This window comes from Spermophilus citellus (genome assembly GCF_964194105.1).
Source record: "Spermophilus citellus genome assembly, chromosome: 7".
Classification (NCBI taxonomy): Eukaryota; Metazoa; Chordata; class Mammalia; order Rodentia; family Sciuridae; genus Spermophilus; species Spermophilus citellus.
In genome coordinates, this window is record NC_138188.1 from 85,767,932 (window position 1) to 85,791,456 (window position 23,525).

Here is a 23,525-nt window from a genome sequence, read left to right on the forward strand (position 1 = left end):
CTCTCTCCAGTGTGGACTCAGAAAAAGATCTAAAACCATGGAAGACTCATATGGAACCCATGCAAATAGAAGTAGAAATGCACCACAAAGATAAAATGATTTCCATTAATACTTCTGTGCTTAAAACAAACAAAAGAAAGCAGGCATTTTTCTCTTTGGAAACTTACTACTTATGAGTTTTGATATAGAACATCCAAAGTCAAAGGACAAAGGAAAAACTTTTCCAATATATCATTTGCATAGGATGAAGAAGTCTATACAGACCAATGTGAAATGGTTTATGTAAATCAGAGACTTTACTGAGGGTTCCAGATATTTGAGTTCAGTGGCTTAAAAATGACACCACTTGGTGTTCCTGTGGTAAGCCAAAGGCATTCAGATTCCAATGGTTTTGTAAGAAGATATTCCTGAAAGAACATTTCAGCTGTGTAATCTTCCAATTTTCAAGAAATAGTCATCCCCTTTAGTTATTATTGCTTATTGTAATTTACTGGATTGGTCTGAACTCTAAATTTTAAAAAAAAAATCTGCCCTGCTGTTGTTCAATTCTCTATGTAATGCTTTAAATAATCAATAAAAAATTAAAAAAAAAATCTGTGTGAACATGTGAAGGTAGATATCACCAAGTCTGCTTTTAATTATACTTATTTGCAGTTATAGTGGATTTATTTGGGTGTTTAGAATATGCACAACATTTCCAACACTTTCAAATAAAGTCTAATAATTTTTCTCAAATATGCCGAGGACTCTAAGTGTCATCTCTTTATTATTAACTCTACTAACTTGGGAGAAAAGAGGCTGAAAAATGAAATCTATATGTACTCCAAAGGTTTCTTTTTAGTTCTGTTTTTGAAATTCACTAATTTATTGAATTTCAAAAATTTTAGTTAAAGGGATTATTGATTTGGAATATTGTGATTTGATGTGTCTGGCTCCATCTATTTTATGAGAAGGGAAGGGCCACAGGTGTGTGTGGGGGTGAGGGTGAGATGTGCCTATGGTCTGTGTAGCTTGGGCTTAGAGTCGAGTGCCTGTGTTCAACACTCCAGCCCCATTTGTCATCTGTCCTCACTTCTCTGTACTCATGTCTCTCTGTGCTGTCCAACTGTGGCAACCTCTATCCATCAGGACCGCTCATCAGATAGAATCTTTCCTGGAAAGGTCTGTCGGACCAAGAGAAATTGAGAGAGCGACTTGGAAGCAGGGAGGACATTTTATACAAATAATGTTTATGAATTTTTCAGGTTACCAAACCTGTTGGAATAGGCTCAAAGATTTATCAAGCAAATTAATGGTTCAACTCAGGTTGCATTTTGATATGAAACTATCAGATTTCCTCCCTTTCTTCTTCCTTTCCTCCCTCTTTTTCTTCTTTTCTTTGTCAAAGGAGAATTTTTTTTAATACAGAGAAGATAAAAAGCAACCCCTAAATGTTTATTTTCTCAGCATTGATATCCTGGAATAACCCACTAACAACTGGAATTATCTCAAGAAAACATGTGCTTTCAAGAGTACATTTTCCAAGCAAAATAAGACATGAACTTAGTGGTGGGTAAAATAAGGAATAGTTCAGATTTTTGAAGCATCTCAAAATTATTTTTCAAAATATTGGGTTTTGGAAATATCTTCTGTGTGCCTTTTTCCAAATATTTATCTCTTGAGAACCATGAACGTATTAAAAAAATTTGATTTTTTTTACTGTAGATTTCCTAATCAAAGTCATGTGAAAGGTACTTTTGAGAACTTATAAACATTTTAAAGGCCTATCTTTTAAGACAAAAATAAATAAAACCACAAAAAATATACACATGGTTAAAAAAATAGATGAAAAAGTACTCATATCCTTGGTGCTAAGGAAGTACACATCAAAACCATAATGAGATACTACTTCAATGGAATAGATGCCGCAAAAAAATGCTGGCAATGCAAAATGCTGGTGTCAGGTAGAACAACAAGAACCTTGTATATTGCTTGAGGAAGGGAGATGGGAGATCAGACCAAAAAAAAAAAAAAAAGTTAACCCAGCAATTCCCATTCTACGTATTTATCTAAAAGAAATTAAAGTATATAACCACAAAGTCTTATACAGTAATGTTTATAAAATCTATATTCATAAAATCCAATACCCAACACAATTCAGATATCCACCAGCAAGGGAATGGATAGTCTAGAAGATACTCTAGAATGGATAGTCTAGAATATTTACATAGTGGAGTAGCATTCAGGAATTTAAAAAAGGAATGACTGATTGATACCTATGATGTCATGAATAAATCTCAAAATATGCTGAATAAAATAAGATAGGGAAGACCTTCCCATACTATCCGATGCCATTCATATGGAATTTTAGAGTAGGAAAACCAATCTACAGTGATGATAGAACCAAATCAGTGACTGCTTCTGGAGGGAGGTGATTTCTAGGGTGATAAAATGTCCCATTTCTTGTTTTGTAAAATGCATGGTTTTATGTATTTATAATTACTCAAACATACACATAAGGTCTGTGCCTTTTACTATGTTTAAATTATACCTCAATTTTTTTGTTTAAAAGGGGAATAAAACTTTGCAAATTTGAAAATCAATTTGTATTTAAAACAAAAAAACTTAAATATCCTTATTGAAGCTTAAAAATTTGAATGTTTGTTCAATTTCTGAATGTTGAAACTAATGTAGTAAATATTTATAATAAGCAAATGCCATTTTGTAAGCAATTTAGCATCATGATTCAGTGTTTAGCATAGTGCCTGGTACATGAACATACAGTGCCAAGTATTCACACTGGATGGAATGATGAATAAATGGCAGTGTTTTAAAAATATGCTTGATTTTTCTTACTTGTTCTGCCAAAGATAGTGGCTCTCTCCCCACTATTTTTTCTCTACCTATATCTCCCCCAGGTGTCTCTCCTGTTTTCTAAGCCAGTGATTCTAAACTTCAGTGGGCAGCAGAATCATCGGAAAGGCTGTTAAAACACAGGTGGTTGAGCCCCACCCTGAGTTTCTGATTCTCTTAAATCTGGAAGGAAACCTGCCATTTGCATTTGTGACAAATTCCCATTTGTGGCAATGCTACTTGGTTTGGGGACCATCCTTTGAGGACTACTGTTTCAGGCACTTCTTCAAATATCAGAGCAAAGATCCATCCTTCCCCAAGCAACTTTCCAAATTTTTAGTCTCTCCTAACTACCTTCATCCCCCTCCTCTCAGCTTTATTGCACATATTATTGCTACTGTCCATTTGCTATTTGGCTCATTCCCCCATGTACTTTCTATTTGGGATGAAACATACATCTTTGTGCTTTCTGCTCAGGAAGATCATAACTCTCAAAGGTGGGGCCCCTGACTTAAGTATCTGTGTTCCCTTCACACCTGTAATAATAGTACATCTAACAGGTGATAAGTAAGTGCTTATGGTCCTGGTATTTATATGTTCTTCTACAGCATGTTCAAATACTATTACAAGCAAGTGCTAATTTTCAAATAGAAAACCAACATTTTTCATTTTGATGAATTACCTGTCATTGGGACAGTGACTTGGCAACGTCCAGTCATGGTGTGGATTAATGAGGAAACCCCAGGACAGGAAGACTGAGCTTGGTGTCAGAGTGCCAACCACCAGCTGCAGAGGTTTGCGAGAACGACTTTTACCTATGAAGACAGCAGGCAGGTTAATTATGGAAACATTTAGTGTACTTTATATTTGAGTAAAATGCATGAAGATGACTTGGTAAGATGATTTTTTAAAAGTGTGTGAAAACATCAAATTCTTTTCACATAGCTCACACAGTAATCTTCCATGAATTTTAGCATGATCAAATGAAAATACCCTTTATCAGATTTATGTGCATGTGTATATGTATGTATATATGCAAATATATATCTGTATACATATAAACCATAACCAACCATACGAATTTTTTATTTTTTGTGGGTCAAAATTCATTGATATAAAGTTTTTAAAACCATGTATCTACAATGAGTACCTAAATGGAAAAAGTCCACACATTTTCCATAATACTGGAAGAGCAGGAGTAGTACAGGAAGCACAGTTGTTTTGATGGGAAGGGGACTGATTGGATTTGCGAAATGCCAAGAATTATACTGATGAATCACTATATATTCAAGTACGTGGGTAGGTAGGTATTTGAAACTACAGTAATGAGAGAAGAAGAAAGAAACTCAACCATGGGACCAATACTAGTTCAATCAGGATAAATAAAATAAAGGAAGCCTCGTAAAACTACACAGAATGAACATAAAAGGTGCACCTTTCTATTCCCATTTAATCCCCTCTTTTATTTCATGAGACTGTTTCATTTGCTATAAGGAAGAACTCATATTATTTTAATCTAATGGAGCCAAACAGCAAAATAGCCTTGTGACTTTTATTAAGGTGGGTAGGAAGGTACCCCTTATCTGAGCCTATTGGTGGTTATCTAAATAAAATACTTTTGAAAACTGTGCAATTCATATTGCTTTAAGTTCTGTAATTGTTAATTTGGCAAGAAACCTTTTGAGTTCAGATTATATATAAACTACTGGTAGAAAATTGCCTTAGTACAGGATAGTTGACTCTTTTTACTTTTTACGGATTCATAAAAATTGTACATATTTATGAGATCCCATGTATTTCAATTATTGCATACATTGTGTAATGTTCTAATAAGCATAAACCTATCTCTTTAAACATTTATCATTTCCTTATGGTAAAAATATTCAACATATTTTCATCTATTTTTTTATAATAAAATTGATGTTATTTGCACTTTGTCATCTATGATGGTATGGTTTGCAGAAGTCTCTCTCAATGGTCAGTGTGCTAAAGGCTTGGTCCTCAGCCCACAGCACCAATAAAAGTTAGTAGAACCTTTAAGAGGTAGGACCTACTGAGAGGCCTTTAGCTACCCGAGGGTGTGCTCTCGAAGGGACCTGTGGGACTCCAGTCCCTTCCTCTTTCTTTTTTTATCTTCTGGACAGGAGGTTACCAGTTTTGCTCTGTCATACATTCCTGCCATGATATTCCACCAGAGCCCTAAGCAATGGGGCCAACTGATCATAATCTAAAACTGTGAGTCAAATGATCTCTTTATGAGTTAGATACCTCAAGTATCTGTTACGATAACAGAAAACTAACACATACAGTCGCCTGCTAGGGTTTAGATATTAGATGTCCCCCAAAAGCTCTTGTGTTGTGAGACAACACAAGAAAGTTTAGAGGTGAAGTGGTTGAGTTTTGAGAGCTTGAACATCCTCAGTGCATTAATCTACTCATAGGTATTACCTGGGTGGTTACAGTAAAGCAGGGTGTGGTGGGGAGAGTTGGGTCACTGGGGGCATGGCTTGACGAAGGGAGTCTCTCCATTCCTGATCGTCATGTCCTGAGCTGCTTTCCTCCATCACACCCTTCTGTCCTGATGTTATGCCTCACCGTAGGCGCAGAGGAGTAGAGTTGGTTATCTATGGACTGAAACCTCTGCAACCGTAAGCCCCAAATAAACTTTTTCTCCATTAAAATTGTTCTTGTCAGGTCTTTTTGTCACAATGTGAAAAAGCTGACTAAAAAATCCCCCTACTGTGCAACAGAACACCAGAACTTTCTCAACTAGGATACTCTGTTTTTTAAAGATGTTTTAAATACAGTACAAGGATAGTTATCATTTCCTTGGTTGCAAACATGCATTTATCTTTCTAGGTAAATATTTTTCAGATCCACCTATAATCATACCTCATATGATAGTGATTCAAATGGTCCATGTATGACCTCCAAGGAGGGCAGATGAAAACCTTGATTAAGAGTGGGTCATATACAGGTTGAAAAAACCTATAGAAGATTCTGATATTATTTATTCCACTTCTAGGCTGATTTTTACTAATGTAATATAACATTTTTGTATTAGAGATAAAAAGTAAAGGCCAGGAAAGGATCAAGGGTATCCAAAGTCACATGGAAAGCAGAATCAAAACTCAAATTTAGGTCTCCTTGATCATTATCTAGTTTTCTTTTTACTACACACTGGTTTAGCTCACCATGTATAAAGAAAATACTATGTAGAGATGGAATATAGAGTTTTCTTTCCCCAAGGTAACCTAAGGCTTGTATGACCCATCAAATAGTTACTTAACTAAGGTTAGATCTTAATGCAAAAATGATTAAATAATTCAAATTTATGTGGTAGATGCAAATATAAAACGAGAAAAAGTTAATCCATTAGTTATTACATCACTCCCAAATGCAGATTACAAAAACAAAAACTATATCCACTGCCTAAAAGGAAAGGTGGAGTATCACATCCTGAGCAAGATGAAACAATTTCCTGAGTTAGTCATAATGAAGTGAAAAATAATATCTAAGGCCAGTTTCATAGAAACCTCAAAATGAGATGAAGTTATAAAGTGCTATTAAGATGTAATCACTTTCCTTTCTATATATTTTTATTTATAGTATGATATTTGTATCAGTTCAATAAATACTCATATGAAAACATATTCCAAGGAAACATAGTTATGAGTTTTTATTTTCTCATTCAGCATTTTGAAATATTGGGAGAACAATTATTTTAAAGTGTGTGAAAAACTGCCTGCAAAACTCTCAGCAACAAGTCAGAAGAAATGACTGAGATTTCCCTTTGGCTTTGAGATAATAACAGAGGCCAGGATAATATTTTATATTTCTCAAAATACTTGACCATTCAAGGCTGCTCTTAAAAGAAAGGGAAATCAAGGTAAAGAAGAGGAGGGAATTGTGGTAATTGATTTCTGGCAATCATCCCTGGGTTGCAGAGTTGCAAAGAGCCCCAGTGTTCAGTATAATTAAATAGCTGAATGCTTTCTTCTGTTTTATCCCTGTAAAAAATATAGCAAGCAAACAACAACAACAAAAAAGATCTTTTTTTCTGGGTGATATCCAGTGTTCCATAAAAAATAATAATTATTATTTGGATAACAGCTCACATAAGAAAAACAAAGCAAAACTTTGACAAACTCTATGGAGATAGGAAGATGCTGTATCAGATGGAAAAATTATATTACCACTTCTACCACCTTTTCTTTCAGCAATTCTTCACTTATTTGATCTGAGAAGTCTTAGTAGTTAAGTTAGACATTGTACACTTCTAATCTCTCTTTTGTCATGCAGTAAGTGTCTGTGTATTTATTCATATGTCACCTACTTTCCTGATTCCAGTCCTCCCACACTTAGAAAGTTGGGTGCTGGGGCTGGGATTGTGGCTCAGCGGTAGATCGCACATGCAAGGCCCTGGGTTCTATCCTCAGCACCACATAAAAATAAATAAAATAAAGTCTTAAAAAAAAGAATGTTGGGTGCTGTTGTTACTATTGCTTTATGAAAGGCGTTGTTCTTCTGTTTGAATACAAAAGAAGAGGTTTAGAAGGGAGAGAGAAAGAGTAACTAAAACCCAACTTCAAGTCCATTCAACACATGTACAAATGAGTTATCCTTTTGAAATGTAATCAGTCTCCTTGAATAAAGATTAGACATAAAACTTTGCCCTTGAAAGCTGAAAGGCATCATGGTGGGCAAAAGTGCTCTGATGAGCAGAACAGGACCTGTCACTATCTCATTTTATGCTCTCTACAATCCTATCACACAGCAAAACACAGGTGTAAAAAGGTTAAGTATCTCTAACTCCCTGCTGCTTGTAAGTGATGCTGGCACAAGATTCCCAAGCAGCTTCTACCACTTAGCTAAGCAACTTCTCCAACAAGGTCACCTGTGGATCAAGGGATTTCATCTATCTACTCCATACATTCCTAAGACATCTCCAAGGCATTTGGCTTTCCTATAGGGAAAAGAAAAAAGAAAAAAATGAAAAGTTGTGGTCTAAAGTTAATAAAAGAAAACCAATAAAAATGACTATACCTGAGCATGACTTCTTTTGGCTTGGAGGGGGAGCAGGTCGTACAACTATCAGATATTTGGGCTCTGCATCTGGAAGCAAGAACATAATTTATCAGTCAAATCCTTTAAGCAGCGGCATTGGAGAAGCACACCCACGCCCTGACTCAGCATTCCTGGGAGTTCATGACCCTCCATAACCGCAGCACCAGTGAATGAGATGACCCTGGAATTCAGAAAGTTAATACTTCCCAATAAGCCCATTGAGTTTTTAAGATGAAAATTAAATCCAGATTTTTCAAAGACAAATGGGCAGGAGCAGGAGAGAGGTCTTTAAAAAAATGCTAGAGATAGATATTATGCCAATCAATGGCCATATTGCCTTCTCTCTATAAGGAGATTTTTAACAAGTCAGATCATGTTCATTCTGTCAGTCCATGCTTCACAGAGGGGTAGCCTGATGCTCTAAAATAAGAAGGAAAGTAATAATTGCATATGACATGTGGGTCTCACCTATTGTATGGTCTGAAACTCCTTGCTTTCATGGGAACTTGAATATTTATAATCCCTATTTTTTTATTGTCTGCATAACTTTTCATACTATTTTCATATCTAATCAGTTCTTTCTTTTTTTTTTTGGCAGGGGGAACAGGGATGGAACTCAGGGGCACTGAACCACAGAGCCATATCCCAACTATTTTGTATTTTATTAGAGACATCTTTTTTGATGATCTTGACTCTCCATCCAAGGAGGAGGTGTTTCGTTTTGTGCAGAGCTGTGCCCAGGCTGTGGTTCCTTCTTATATCCCCCTTGTGAAAAAGCATTGTGATGACTCATTCACCTCCTAGGAGAAACTGTGGCAGCAGCTAAATTGCTGAGGCTGGCTTTGAACTCGTGATCCTCCTGCTCAGCCTCACTGGGATTACAGGCATGCGCCACTGTGCCCGGCCTAACCAGTCATTTCTAATAAACATTCTTTAAACAAAGTCACAATTTACAGGTTGGTATAATTTCCACATGAAAAAATGTGTCATTGAAATATGTTAATAAAGAAGCTTTTAAAAATATTTAGGTTTTAACAAAATTATGTTAAAGCAATCAGTATCTGCTAACTCAAAAGGGACTAATAATTTATCAAATATTCTTTTTTTAAACTGATGCTTCCAAGATGAATGGTTGGTGAAACATGAATAAACCAAATGTATCTAAGGCACACAAAATCCACTTTATCAGCAGCTCTGTTGGATGAGTATTATCTACAACATCTCTTCAGGAACTCCAGACCTTAAAATTCTTTCTACACCAAATTTCATTTGGATGCTGTGGTCAACCAGGGTTCACCCCCTCTTGCTTAAGCAAATCTCAGATCTTAATTTTGTTTTCATTCTGGATTTAAATATTTCCCCTCTATGAGTTTGGATCAGAGGCCTTCTTGCTCAAATTTGTCCAGAGCTGACTTCATTTTCAGACAGAGAACCTGGTAACTCAACTACTTTTAATGACTTGTGCCTTTGTCTTTTCCTAGACACCCTCCAGAGCACAATTTGCTATAACCTGCCACAATAACCATCAATGTAGAAAACAACCCAGGCAACCTCTCTAACTCACCTTAGGATTGTGTTTGTGTATCATATAGTTGTCTCATGAATACTACACAGATGAAGGAGTGTTCATTCTATTCCAGAGTCCTATGTTTTTGGAATTCTTGCTTATTGGGGCTCAGGTATTAAGAAATTGCCATGTACCAAGTGCTTTCTATGTGATGGAGACTGTTGAGAACTTTACATCCATAACTGAATTACTCCTCATGACAATGATGTCAGGGAGGTCACTGAGGCAAGATGAGCTTCACAGGTATGAACACAGTCATGGGACCCATCCTCATAGGGGCCCATGCTTTGCTTAAAACCCCATCGTCACCATCTGGATATTCTCAATGCTTTCATCTATGAACTTGTCTTTTGAAAGTCCGATGAGACCATTGAGCATGCATGTGAGCACAGGAGACAGGCACATGTGTCTGTGAAGTTTTGCCTCTCCATTTACACACAGAATTCCAGGTGCTTCACTAGCATAGTATTCCCAAAGATCCACAGTATGCAGAATTCAGCAAGACTTGAAGTAGAATGAATGGGACAAGCATGTCACTTCTCTGGCCAAGGAGTATGGAGGAGCTCACGGAGAGCTCTGACATGCCACACTATCCATTTGGGTCCAAATTTGCTTTAAGTGGAGAAAGGAGGCAATGGTGTTTGAAGAAACACAGATGATAGACAAAGCCTGTCATATTCCTTCTCACTCCTATTACTTCTCTGTGTTAGACAACCACTTATGCTGAAAATTATTAACAGAAAGGAAGGGAAAGATAGGGCAGTTTGTAATTTCTTTTCTATTTCTCCTCATCCATAAATCAGAGAGAGAGAGAGAGAGAGAGAGAGAGAGAGAGAGAGAGAGAGAGAGAGAGAGAGAGAGAGAGAGAACACACTGGTAGAATGCACATGTAATGAAAATTAAATAAAAAGTTGAATTAGTTTTGTGCGGCATTTTCACTAGTCTGGCAGGAAAGAAATACATTACATGCAGGATCTACAAAAAATTGTGCAGAACAGAAATGGAAATGTTGTTTAGTTGTTTTATCTTCTTGTGTATATTTCTGATGAAGCACAAAGAGTCCCACAATACACATATGTTGGAAGTATTTAATGAGCACTGAGCCTACACATGCACACAGGTCCTGACATCTGTTCCAATTTGTAATTGGCAGTAACAGCCTATGCTTTATGCAAAGTGACTGTAAACATAACAATTATTTTGAAGTTGCTCATGTAATCATATGTCTTAGATCATAACACAATCTTTGGCTTATGTATTTGTTTTTCTAGTATTTCAAGACTTCTAAAAATTTTTAAGCACAATTAACTAGCTTGCAACATTGCACAGGCTTAACTAGTAGGAATGAAAATTTAAGATAACTGTAGTGTACACAAATTTTTGTAAATTGACATTTTTAACATGTGCCTTCTCTAAATGAAGATATACTAGGTTTTGGCAAAATTTCCGATAAGACCACAATGTTTATATTGTTGCTATGAGTCTACACATCTGTTTAATTTGTTTAATATTGAAAATGTCCTATGGGAGAGGATAAGACAGTTTTCTGTTTAAGGAAATCAAACACTAATTGAATTCATTTTCCAATTTGAGGTGGTTCTGCTCTGTACAGAATGTGTTTATCTTCTTTAATCATAAAACAGATTTTCCTTTTCTTTCAGAGAGGATCTCAAATCAGAGAGGATTAGCAATTTGCAGCTTCAAGTGAGTAAATTTACTTTAATACAGTAGTGCCTATATATAATATATTATACTTAATTACATAAGAAAAATATAAGTTCTCCAATAAATAGACACAAGGCATAAAACAATAATTGGGAATAATCTTTTCACCTAGTTCCCTTCCCAATTCCTTTCCTTAGTCCCTGAAATCATGAGGTTTAAAGAGGCACTTTCCAGGTAAACTAAAGACAGTCTGGCTTGCAATGTCTTATAACAGATCAGATCTGTTGAAACTGTAGGTTCTACCCTGGCAGGGGAGGGAAGAGATTCCCTCTGCTGAGACTATCCTGCTTTAAAGATCTAGGTCTCTTTAAATACAAACAAGGTCAGATGACCTTCAAGACTCAGAAAAAAAGTTTCAAGAGCAAAATATATTCTACCTTGGCCCTCAGCCTCTTAAGGACTGTAAACACTTTTAGGGAATAATTATTTTTATTTTTGATAAAAAGTGTGATTATTCCTATTGCGATTTAGAGGTTGAAAAAGAACACGCCTGCTGAGTCCCTTGAGGGAAGAGACAGCTCTATGTGGGTCCCAGTGGAAAAGGCTAGAATTGCCTGCAACCCTGATCTCCTTGGCTGGCAGGAATGTTGGAAGCTACTGCTTTGGTGCACACAGAATGGGCGTCCTGAGCTGCCTCACAGAAGACCAATAAGGAGAACATTGGGCACTGAGCCAGTGGGCTGCTCATAGGAAGGCCTTCTGTGGGGATCTGTGCCATCCATGCTGGGATTCTGGGCAGCAGGCACCTGATCAGATGGTGGAGGGCCCGAACACCTGGGGCTCAGTACAAGAGAGAGGTCTCCAAAAGGAGCCTACCCTGAGTTTCTTCAACTGCATGTGAAATTTCTTCAACTGCATTTGGGTCATACTTGTTCCCTGGGATTTTGAAAACTGGGAAGAAATGGAGTCCTAATGAAAATTTAATTTCATACTAAACTGGCAGGTGTGAGCTTACTGCTTTGAATTAGATTCAGACATAAAAAGCAACACGGTTAGGTCTAAAACCCAAATGGTAATTTGGCAATATTGAATATAAAGTCATTTTATGAGAAATGGCATATGAAAAATTCAGAATTCTATATTTCATTGGGTCTAAGACACACTTCTCCCACAGCTGTGAACACTTCAGCAATGCATTTTAAAATTGATGGTCTCTGATGGGGTGGGGGGTGCAGTTGGCTGGGAGCTGTAATTCTGCTGCTGTTGCACGACATCTTTAAGGTCAAGAAAGTGACAGCTTCAAAACCGGCAGAAGAGGGTCAGTGATCTGGAGGACATACCAAAAAACTATTTCTAAAAGACTGCATCACCAGTATTCTTGCTGGCACAGAAAATGATATTGTATGGAAAGGCAAGAAGATTGGTAACTGTGTCAAATGGAGAGGAGTTGAACTCTCAACCTTTCCTTTCCTTTATTGTACTTTTAATGTATTTTTTTAAAGTAATAGATATCTTCTTCCCATAATTCAAACCACACTCTAATCATGAGAAAAACGTTGATAAAACTAAATTGAAGAACATCACCAAATGCCTAACGAGGATCCCTCAAAACTTTCAAGGTCATCAAAAACAATAAAAGTTTGAGACACAACTATTAAATGTAATGTGGTAGCCTAGATGGTATTCCATACAGGAAAAAAAAAAAGACCTTAAGCGAGAACTAAGGAAATCAAATAGGATACATATGTCTGCTAATAATGTATTAGAAATTTGACAAAAAAGAGTAATAGATAAGATGAAATTTATACATTGATAATTTAAAGGATGCTTTTCAGTAAGTACAAAATAAAAGCCCTAAGGCATATGAAAAGTGTCATTTATTAGTGGCTTTATCGAAAAAATTGACAAAACTAAAAGTTGGTTCTTCGAAAAAATAAATAAGATCGACAGACCCTTAGCCATGCTAACGAAGAGGAGAGAGAGAACTCAAATTACTAACATATGGTATGAAAAAGGCAATATCACAACAGACACTACAAAAATACAAAAGATAATTAGAAATTATTTTGAAACCCTATATTCCAATAAAATAGAAGATAGTGAAGATATCGATAAATTTCTTAAGTCATATGATTTGCCCAGATTGAGTCAGGAAGATACACACAATTTAAATAGACCAATAACAAAGGAGAAAATAGAAGAAGCCATCGAAAAACTACCAACCAAGAAAAGCCCTGGACCGGATGGGTATACAGCGGAGTTTTACAAAACCTTTAAAGAAGAATTAATACCAATACTTTTCAAGTTATTTCAGGAAATAGAAAAAGAGGGAGAACTTCCAAATTCATTCTATGAGGCCAACATCACCATGATTCTGAAACCAGACAAAGACACTTCAAAGAAAGAAAACTACAGACCAATACCTCTAATGAACCTAGATGCAAAAATCTTCAATAAAATTCTGGCGAATCAGATACAAAACATATCAAAAAAATTGTGCACCATGATCAAGTAGGATTTATCCCTGGGATGCAAGTATGGTTCAATATACAGAAATCAATAAATATTATTTACCACATCAATAGACTTAAAGATAAGAACCATATGATCATCTTGATAGACACAGAAAAAGCATTCGACAAAGTACAGCATCCATTTATGTTCAAAACACTAGAAAAACTACGGATAACAGGAACTTACCTCAACATTGTAAAAGCTATATATTCTAAGCCTCAGGCTAGCATCATTCTGAATGGAGAAAAACTGGAGGCATTCCCTCTAAAATCTGGAACAAGACAGGGATGCCCTCTCTCACCACTTCTATTCAATATAGTTCTCGAAATACTGGCCAGAGCAATTAGACGAAAGAAATTAAAGGCATAAAAATAGGAAAAGAAGAACTTAAATTATCACTATTTACAGATGACATGATTCTATACCTAGCAGACCCAAAAGGGTCTACAAAGAAACTACTAGAGCTAATAAATGAATTCAGCAAAGTGGCAGGATATAAAATCAACACGCATAAATCAAAGGTATTCCTGTATATCAACGACAAATCTTCTGAAATGGAAATGAGGACAACCACCCCACTCACAATATCCCCCCCGCCAAAAAATAAAATACTTGGGAATCAACCTAACAAAAGAGGTGAAAGATTTATACAATGAAAACTACAGAACCCTAAAGAGAGAAGTAGAAGAAGATCTTAGAAGATGGAAAAATATACCCTGTTCATGGATAGGCAGAACTAACATCATCAAAATGGCGATATTACCAAAAGTTCTCTATAGGTTTAATGCTATGCCAATCAAAATCCCAACGGCATTTCTTGTAGAAATAGACAAAGCAATTCATATGGAAAAATAAAAGACCCAGAATAGCAAAAGTAATTCTAAGCAGGAAGAGTGAATCAGGCGGTATAGCGATACGAGACTTCAAACTATACTACAGAGCAATAGTAACAAAAACAGCATGGTACTGGTACCAAAACAGGCCGGTGGACCAATGGTACAGAATAGAGGACACAGAAACCAATCCACAAAATTACAACTATCTTATTTTTGACAAAGGGGCTAAAAGCATGCAGTGGAGGAAGGATAGCATCTTCAACAAATGGTGCTGGGAAAACTGGAAATCCATATGCAACAAAATGAATCTGAATCCCTTTCTCTCACCATGCACAAAAGTTAACTCAAAATGGATCAAGGAGCTTGATATCGAAACAGAGACTGCATCTGATAGAAGAAAAAGTTGGCTCCGATCTACATACTGTGGGGTCGGGCTCCAAATTCCTTAATAGGACACCCATAGCACAAGAGTTAAAAACAAGAATCAACAAATGGGACTCACTGAAACTAAAAAGTTTTTTCTCACATGCCATATTTAGCTGTAATCCAAACTGAGTACGATCCAATTTTGAGGATTCTATCTCTTAATACTTAGCAGACAGCTTCTGTACTGAGCTGAGAACTTGTTGCCTACTTGCTGGGTCTGAGAAAAGGGACCTAACTGTGGCCATGGAGCAGACAAGCAGAGAAAGCTGCACCAGGGCCCTTGGCTCTACAGTTCTGCCTCAGTTACCTGTCTAGCTGCAGACACATGCCCTGGCTTGCTGCTCCATGAGGGAAAGAGGGTGAGGGAATCTTCCCTAAGAAAGTGTCTAGGAGAGGTGGGCAGTGCTGTGGGGAATTGAAAGGTTAAAAAAATGTAAAATACTACTTGTATCTATTCATTTCTTGAAAGGTCACTTACTGGGTATTTCTAAATTTCAGGATGGTGACCAACCTTGTTCCCCACCCACCCCACCCATTCTTATATTCTGGTGACAGAGAACTGAGCAATAATAACAAATTGACATCATGACAGCAAATTGGTTTCAGCATGGGGTGCAAATGATTCATATTTAAGTTGTAGTCCACAATCATCATGAAGCCCAGTTACTGGAATATGACAGCATCCCGTAGTGTTGATAGGACAGATGCATCATTCCACAGGCAGAATCACAACTAAACCTACCACAAAATACATCGATAATAATTATGTGACCCTAAAGTAATTACATATGCAAAGACTAGAACAACAGCAATTGATAGTCTCAATCCAAGAACATCACTGATTTCCTTTTTAGGAAGGCAAGTGTCCCTTTTGGAAAAACAAAACAACCAACCACAAATGGACTATTTCTCTAGAAAATCGTGGAAATCCCATTGTCTGCTTGGGCATATGCTAAATTGTAGCTTTGTAAAGTCTCATGGTTGCTAGATGTTCAAGTAGAATACAGAATAGCATAATATTATTGCTGCACTAACTCTACTATGCTTACCTAATTTATGAATAAAACTTTAGTATTTTTAATAAATAAGTTAGTTTAATTGCACACATTATCCTTAGTTGTACATAAAAAAGAATGTCTATAGAATTATAATCATCACAAACTCATATAGTCCTCAATCTTTTAAAGTATTTCTAATCCCCTGTGGAAAAAGTTTGTGGCTGAAGATCATCTGGACCTGGGCCACACACATTCCCCATGCAAGCTTTACTCATTTATGTACCTTTAAGCCTGGAAAATTCACAATTGCTCAATAAATATGTTCTGAAAGAAAGAATGAATCTATTATTCTCTCCCTTTATTACCAGAGGCTTAGAATCAAAATGAAGGAAGCTTGAGGCTTTGTAAGAAGAATGAAAAAATATTTAGGGTCTGGGAAATTGCATTGTTATCAAAAGAAATAATATTTTTGAAAGCTCAAATTTTAATTGGATAGTTAGTCTGTGATAAGACTACTTATAGAACTTTTGTTGTTACTGTTACAGTTTTCTTATAAACAGTCGTGTTTTAGTGTAGAATAACAAATCTTTCCCTTCTTTGCCTGAAAAAATAATTTGAAAGGAAATGTTAAAGCGGATCCTACAGTATTTGGTAATTATTTCCATTGAACAGTACAAAATCTGCTGAATAATGAGCCCACACCCAGTTTGACAGTACATACTGTTATGCCCCCCTGGCTCAAAGAGAATTCTGACTTCTTTTAGCCTTTAAAATGCAGTCTTCGGGCCCCTGGGATGGGACAAGTTTATCCAGCCACGTTACACAGCAAGCACAAAAATGAGCAGGAACACTGTCACTCATGGGATTCCAGAATGCTCACAGACCTGTTCTAAAGGAAACTTAGAACTTATGTTGATGTATGTGTTATAAGTGAAGTTGTTCAGGGTTGATGACAGCACTGAGCAGCACTGCATCTCCATGTTGTGGAGTCAGTGAGTGGAAGAGAGGGTGTAAAGGGCAGCAGGAAGGCAGGCTATTTGGGGAGAAAGAATTTACTTATGGTTTAGTTATATGCTGTACCCCAAAGCTCTTGTATTAGGTAATGGAAGAATTCTCAGAGGTAAAATGGTTGGGTTATAAGAGTCTTTAACTTGTGAATTAACCCACCAATAAGTATTAATTGGATAACTGTAGGAAGGTAGAATATGACTAGGAAAAGTAAGTCACTGGGAGCATGCCTTTGGAGTTTCTATTTTGTCCTTGATGCTTTGCTTCCTGGTGCTATGTCCTGAGCTGCTTTTCTCTGCCTCACCCTTCCACCATGATGTTCTGCCTCACCTTGGGCCCAGAGCTATGGACTGAGCTATGGCCATCTATGGACAGAGATCTCTGAAACCATGAGTCCTTTATGTTTTCTTCTCAGATCTTTTGATCACAGACATTAATTTTAAAAAAAAGCTGACTAAAACACAGGACTTCTCCTTTCAGTGTGCTACCAAAGCTCTGCTATACTCCTTCACCACCCTCAACCTACCAAGGTTGTCTGGAAGAGAAGATGCACATACTCTTTTTCCATACAGAAGGTCACTGCAAAGATGCATTCCTTTGAAGAAGACATTATTGGAAATTTTTCTTTCATTTGGTGAGTGTTTGAGAGGCAGTGTTATTGAAAACACACACTTCATTCAGGTCCAGCTATATTATTTGTTGGTCCCATACAAAATTAAAAGATAATACCCTTATTAAAAACTGGGCTTGGCAGCACATACTTGGAATCCCAGCAGTTTGGGAGGTTGAGGCAGGAGAATCACAAGTTCAAAGTCAGCCTGGGAAATTTAGCAAAACCCTGTCTCAAAATAAAAAATAAAGAGGCTGAATATGTGGCTCACTGATAGAGTGCCACCCTGTGTTCAATGCCCTGTACCACAAAAAAAGAAGAAAAAATGCAGAGAAAAATAATACTATTAAAGACACAAAAATATGAAATATATCCTTTCTTCCACTGTCTATCTTGACTCGTCATGGTGTTTATTTGCTAGTTAATTTGTGCAGGTGAGTACAGACCTTCATTCTACCTCTCCATACCCACCTTACTCCAACCCCCAACAGCATGACATTATGTAGGATTTATGATTTGTCCACAGAAAAACTTTCATTGAGGCTTAATTCCTCAGTGTAGAAGTGCTGAAAGATGTAGCTTAACAGGAAGTGATATCATGGGAACATTAGCCTCACCGATGGATTGGTCCAGTCTTGTGGGTTCTCACTCTCATGAGACAGGATTAGTTATATGGAGAGCGGGTGGTTTTCGGGTGAGCCTGCCACTTCGCCTCTCTCGTACACACATGTTCTCTTTTGCATGCACCTCTTCACCATCCCCACATAGGCACCCCCATTTGGTACCATCCACCATATTATGATGCAGCATGAGGCCTTTACCAGATGCAGCCACTCAGTCTTGAACTGCCCACCCTTTGGAACAATGGGACAAAAGTCAATCACTTTTCTTGATAAATTACCCAGTCTTTTACAGCAACAGAAAATGGACTAAGACCATCTTCCACCATTGGCAGTCCCAAGATCCAAATGCTTTATTCCCCCATCTGTACCTTCCCTTCCCACTGGTCTGCTACCCTGACCTATAAGCCTCAAGTGATTGAAAAATCTGTACTGAGACATACTATGTGCTCCCTCCAGATCCCCTACTGAATGCACAGTGACACTGCCAGTGTGTGCAAGAACTGCTGCCATCCTATCCACCCAGGTGTCACCCCAGGGTGTGTACATTCTGACCCCTCTTGAGTCCCCTGCTTGAGGTAGAGGCCAGTCCAAATTGCCAAGCAGGAGTGGGGAGTCTAGCCAGACAACAAGGGCACCAGAGTCTGGGGGACAAGAGAGTTGAGCGCCAAACTCTGGGAGGAGCTGGCACAAAAGACCGACTCCATTTCCTTAGCACATGTGCCATTGTCCCATAGGACCTCCCAAGACAACATGGAAAGACAGAAGTATTAAAAAATTCAAGTTTGCAACAGCACTACATTAAACCTTGAACACGGGTCCTCTGAGGGCAATGGGTCACCTGCTCATGAAACCAGCCCTGACCTGACCCTTTGACTCCCAGACTCTACACACTGGTCACAAGTCTGTTGTTCCAGGTAATCTCATTCCCTGTCATCCTGGCACAGAGTTGGGACCATCTCATTCAGCCACTGTCCCAAGTTAACCCTGCTTCACTTTCACACTCTTGACAAATTCTCACTGACATCAAAAATATTTAATAAACAATTTATCTTACCCATTTGCTCCAACAGACAGTACACATCCTTTTCTAGTTTAGTGGACCTGGTAGACATTAAAATTGTTGGCTTTGTTGTCTGTAGTATTTTCTTTGTCTGGATTTTATATTTGCACCCCACAAAGAAATTTAGTGTGGGGTGTTGTCCATTAAATGGTTTAAGATTTGGCAATGGCTTGCTTTTGAAGTAGAGCCCATACATGCACACACACACACACACACACACATTTTCCAATGAACTCAGAACTTTGTTAATATTTTCTCTCCAGGAAGGACTACTGAAAACTCCGGACTTCATTTGTATATTTTTCTTTCAAGTAATAAGCCTAGGTCACATTAGATCTCAGATGGTCTCTAAAGTCAAAGCCTTCAAATCAGCAAGGTTTTTTTTTCTTTCTTTCTTTTTAAATGCTCTAGTCAGCATTACCATGTGCAGATAGAGTGGTAGGAATTACCCCACAAGATGAGTTCAACAATACCAGAACACTGACATGCCATGGGGAAAGCACCAGGGCATGGTGGCAAAAGGCACAGGATTCAGCCTGCTGCTTGTAGATTTCTCAACCTCCTGGGGAATCACTGTCTTCCTTAGGATGATGAGGATCATAATAGTATCTACTTCGCAGGGTGGCTATAAGGATATAATGACCATTCCCAATAACTCTTTGGCACATAACATTGTAGGTGCTCAAAAATATTAAATCATCAGCTAACAGGCTGATGATACCCTCCACCCAATATATGTTCACTCAGCTACTTTGTGCCCACCTGGTGAATGGAACTCAGGAGAGGTGAACTTGTGGCCAAATTCCCTTGATTTTTTCCTTCTCTTTTCTTGACACAGTGTTCCCAGTGGTAGAAGAAAAGGCTGGGCTATCACTTTGGGACCCAATTGTGAAAGATATGGTGATCATGCTAAGAATGATATAGATTGAGCATGTCATTTTCCAAGTAAATTGGGATGTGGTTGAGAGAATGGGAAGCATAGTTGACAATTATGTCATAACAGTGGAAAGCATGACTGTGACAGATAAACCATGATAGCTACTTAACCAAGAGGGTAGAGTCAACTCCTAAACCCAGGTGAATGATTTTCTCCTGGCGATTTCCACTACAGGTCACTAGAGACTTTTTATTTTGTTGATAGGAAACCTTCTCCAGAAAAGTCAGGGTGCAGCTACCACATCTATAGACATATTGACCCTGATTGTATAGTATATGGGAAGAATGAGACTCAACTCTGGCCCCAAGAAGCCTACATTCAGTTGGTGAGATGTGACAAGATGAAATCATATACAAACACACCCCAAACTGTCTTCACTGTCTTCATGAGGATGAAGAGGATCATAAGAGTATCTACTTCACAGGGAACAATACAAAACGGAATCTAACTGAACGTTGACCTTCATGGATGGCACTTGGTATGACTCACATGTGCCAAAGAGCACCGAGAATCTTGGAAAAGTGAAACATAAAGAGAAACAACAAAATGGACCATTAGGAAAGCCGATATGACTATGTTCCTTGGTTTTGAGATGTATCCCTAAAACTGAATAAAAATCTAAAATATAAACACTATCTTATATATCTGTTTTCTAGATAACTGCCAATAAAAGGAAAAATTAGAGGGTTATCTCCTTTTATTGGCAGTTAGACTCCTTCTCTATAGGCATATTCTTGCAGTGAATCTTGGATAATATATCCTTTGGAACCATTAGCCAATTTAGGGTATACTTTTAAATATGATCGAAAGTGAACTTTAAATAAAGATAGATGTTGGTCTCAATGTTTTGTGTAATACATTTAAAAAAAGAATGTGCTTTATATTGAGATATTATGAATTTGTTTTATAATATTTCCAAGAAAAGATAGATTGGAGATAGTTTATCATTTGGTGAGTACAGGCAAACCATGAAAATCCTTGTAGTTGAATCCAGTAGAAAAAAACAGAACTTTGAAAAGATGTTAAGATACTAAAGTATAGTGAAATGGTTACCTATTATTAACATAGGCCTTTCTGCTAGAAACTCATGGTGAATTGTTTAAGCGATGGCATGCATTTATTTAAAAAATTGGTACCCACTAGGCCAATACCTTTAAAAAGCCCTTTTGAAGTTTACTTCAGTTCTGCTTAACTTTGTGCCTTGGAAGGAAATCAAATGATTCTCTGATTCCTCATTTTTTTTAATGAAAAGTTTGGATTTCATTTGAAGATTTAAAGCCAAATACTTCCCAAATGATAAGTCCATTTCCAGGGAAATAACAAAGAATTAGATGACATTTTGAAGATAGTTTCAAACAAAAGAAGAATCCATCTTAAATGGTACCCATGGCCGTTTTAGAATTCCTAAGTCTCAAACTTTCCTCTTTCTCACTCATTCATTTATTTATTGTGTTTCTAAATTCAAGACAACATTGAAGGTCAAAAGCAATATAAGGTCATTAGCTCTTGGGAGTTTTCTATTTGGGTAAGTGTTGGGGCAGAAATGACAAAAAAGCAAATAGCAATTTCTTGAGTGATGCTAGAACTGGATGCTATAACATGTGCCTGTTTTTTTTTTTTTTTTCCAGCTATTTGGAAGGCTGAGAAAGGCCACTAAAGCTGGGGGTTTGAGGCCAGCCTGGGCAGCACAGTGAGACTCCTCTCAAAAGCAGAAAAAAAAGCAAAAATATGAAAATAAAAGCAAACAGCAATTCATTAACATTCACGCTAAAGAAAATGCTCAGTCTCTAGGACATTTATGGAAAGGGACACCAATGTTTTCTGCTCTGGTGAAAGCTGGCCTTATGCAGAACAGATGAGGTAGTACTTGACAGATGGGCCCCACATAATCCGTAGAGATGGTGATGGAAGAGGTGAACAAGTTTTGGGGGCCCAGTAAATACAGAACATATTTTAATTCATTTAAATCTTTGTGAATTAGGTAGCCATAATATATGACCTTTTAAAAAAAACTTTTTATAGGATATTGTAGAAGCAAAACATCAGATAAAATTCCCTCAATTGAATATAGTAGTTCAGAGCTCAAGTTCTCAAGCCAGATTCCTGGGTTTAAATCCCAGAATGATTTTTTATTTTATTTTTTAGTTGTTGATGGACGTTTATTTATTTATATGTGGTGATGAGACTCTAACCCAGTGCCTCATATATTTTAAGCAAGAGCTCTTCCACTGAGCTACAACTCCAGCCCCTGGAACTACTATTTACTAGCTAGATAACCTTAGGAAGTTTTAACATTTGGAGCTTCAGTTTCTTTATGGGTAAGAAGGAACAAATACCGCCACCTGCACAGTAACTATCTCATCCACATTTGGGGATGGCTTCTTATTTCCCAGTTGGCAGCTGCCTTGCTCTCTTCTTTCATAACTCCATTTGTTTGTTTGTTTGTACCAGGGATTGAATCCAGGGGTGCTTAACCACCAAGCCACATCCTCAGTCCTTTTTATATTTTATTTTGAGACAGGGTCTCGCTAAAAGTTGCAGAGGCTGGCTTTGAACTTGCAATCCTCCTGCCTCAGCCTTGCTAATTCTCCAAGGATTCTGCCAGAGAAGAGGGTGCTCAGCTGGTTTCAATGGCTGGCACTATATCATTTCCTCCTATTGATTTCTCCTGTTTCTTTTTTTCTCCAATTATTTTTAAAATATATTTAATTCTCTATATAGTTCCTTCAGTTATTTATCTTCAACCTCTACTTCTAGCAATTTTCTTCCAGTAAATCCACAGCCATCTTTCTTGTGATATTTATCCTTCAGTATAATAAGTAGTAGCAGTCTCCATTATTTATACTTCATCCCACTTCTGTAAATGAATAGAGCATGCTTAAACATTTTTGTGACAAAGATAGGAAAAGATAGCCAAAGTTCTGAGTTATGGTCATAGAAGGAAAAAAATGTGCTTTTGTTTCAGCTTTCTATACAAACCAAAATTAAGCGTAAAACTTGAAAAGAGTATTACTAATATACAGGACTATCAATTGCATTAAAATTTATAAGCACATAATTTACATTTATTCATATCTGGATCAATAACCGTAAGTAAACTTTATTCAAAACTGTTTGAAAAGCTTCCCTTGCGAAATAAAAGAAAGTGATAAATCTCAGATTAAGAAACTATTAATCTTTGATCTGAACTTGCTGAGATAAATTTATCATCGTTTAGAAAATGAAACTGTGTATCCTCTTATTTTGATCCATGGAGGGCAGGTCAAAATTCTTGCTATGTTCTTACTAAAAAATTGGTTTATTAGAATAAGATTAGAAAAGTAAAATCTAGGGCTAGAGTTGTGGCTCAGTGGTAGAGCACTTACCTAGCACGTGTGAGGCG

The 23,525-nt window shown here is 37.2% G+C and overlaps 1 protein-coding gene across 11 annotated transcripts in view; it reads right to left on the reverse strand.

The window, feature by feature from the left end:
* ABI3BP (ABI family member 3 binding protein) overlaps positions 1-23,525 on the reverse strand; it is a 256,615-nt gene that overhangs the window by 171,318 nt on the left and 61,772 nt on the right. For all 11 annotated transcript variants that reach the window (XM_081301600.1, XM_081301593.1, XM_081301601.1 and 8 more), the window contains exons 3-4: positions 7,879-7,947; positions 3,515-3,647 (exon numbers count right to left, since the gene is read on the reverse strand). In XM_081301600.1, coding sequence (XP_081157726.1) covers positions 3,515-3,647; positions 7,879-7,947 — 202 coding nt within the window. The remainder of the gene's footprint in view (positions 1-3,514; positions 3,648-7,878; positions 7,948-23,525) is intronic.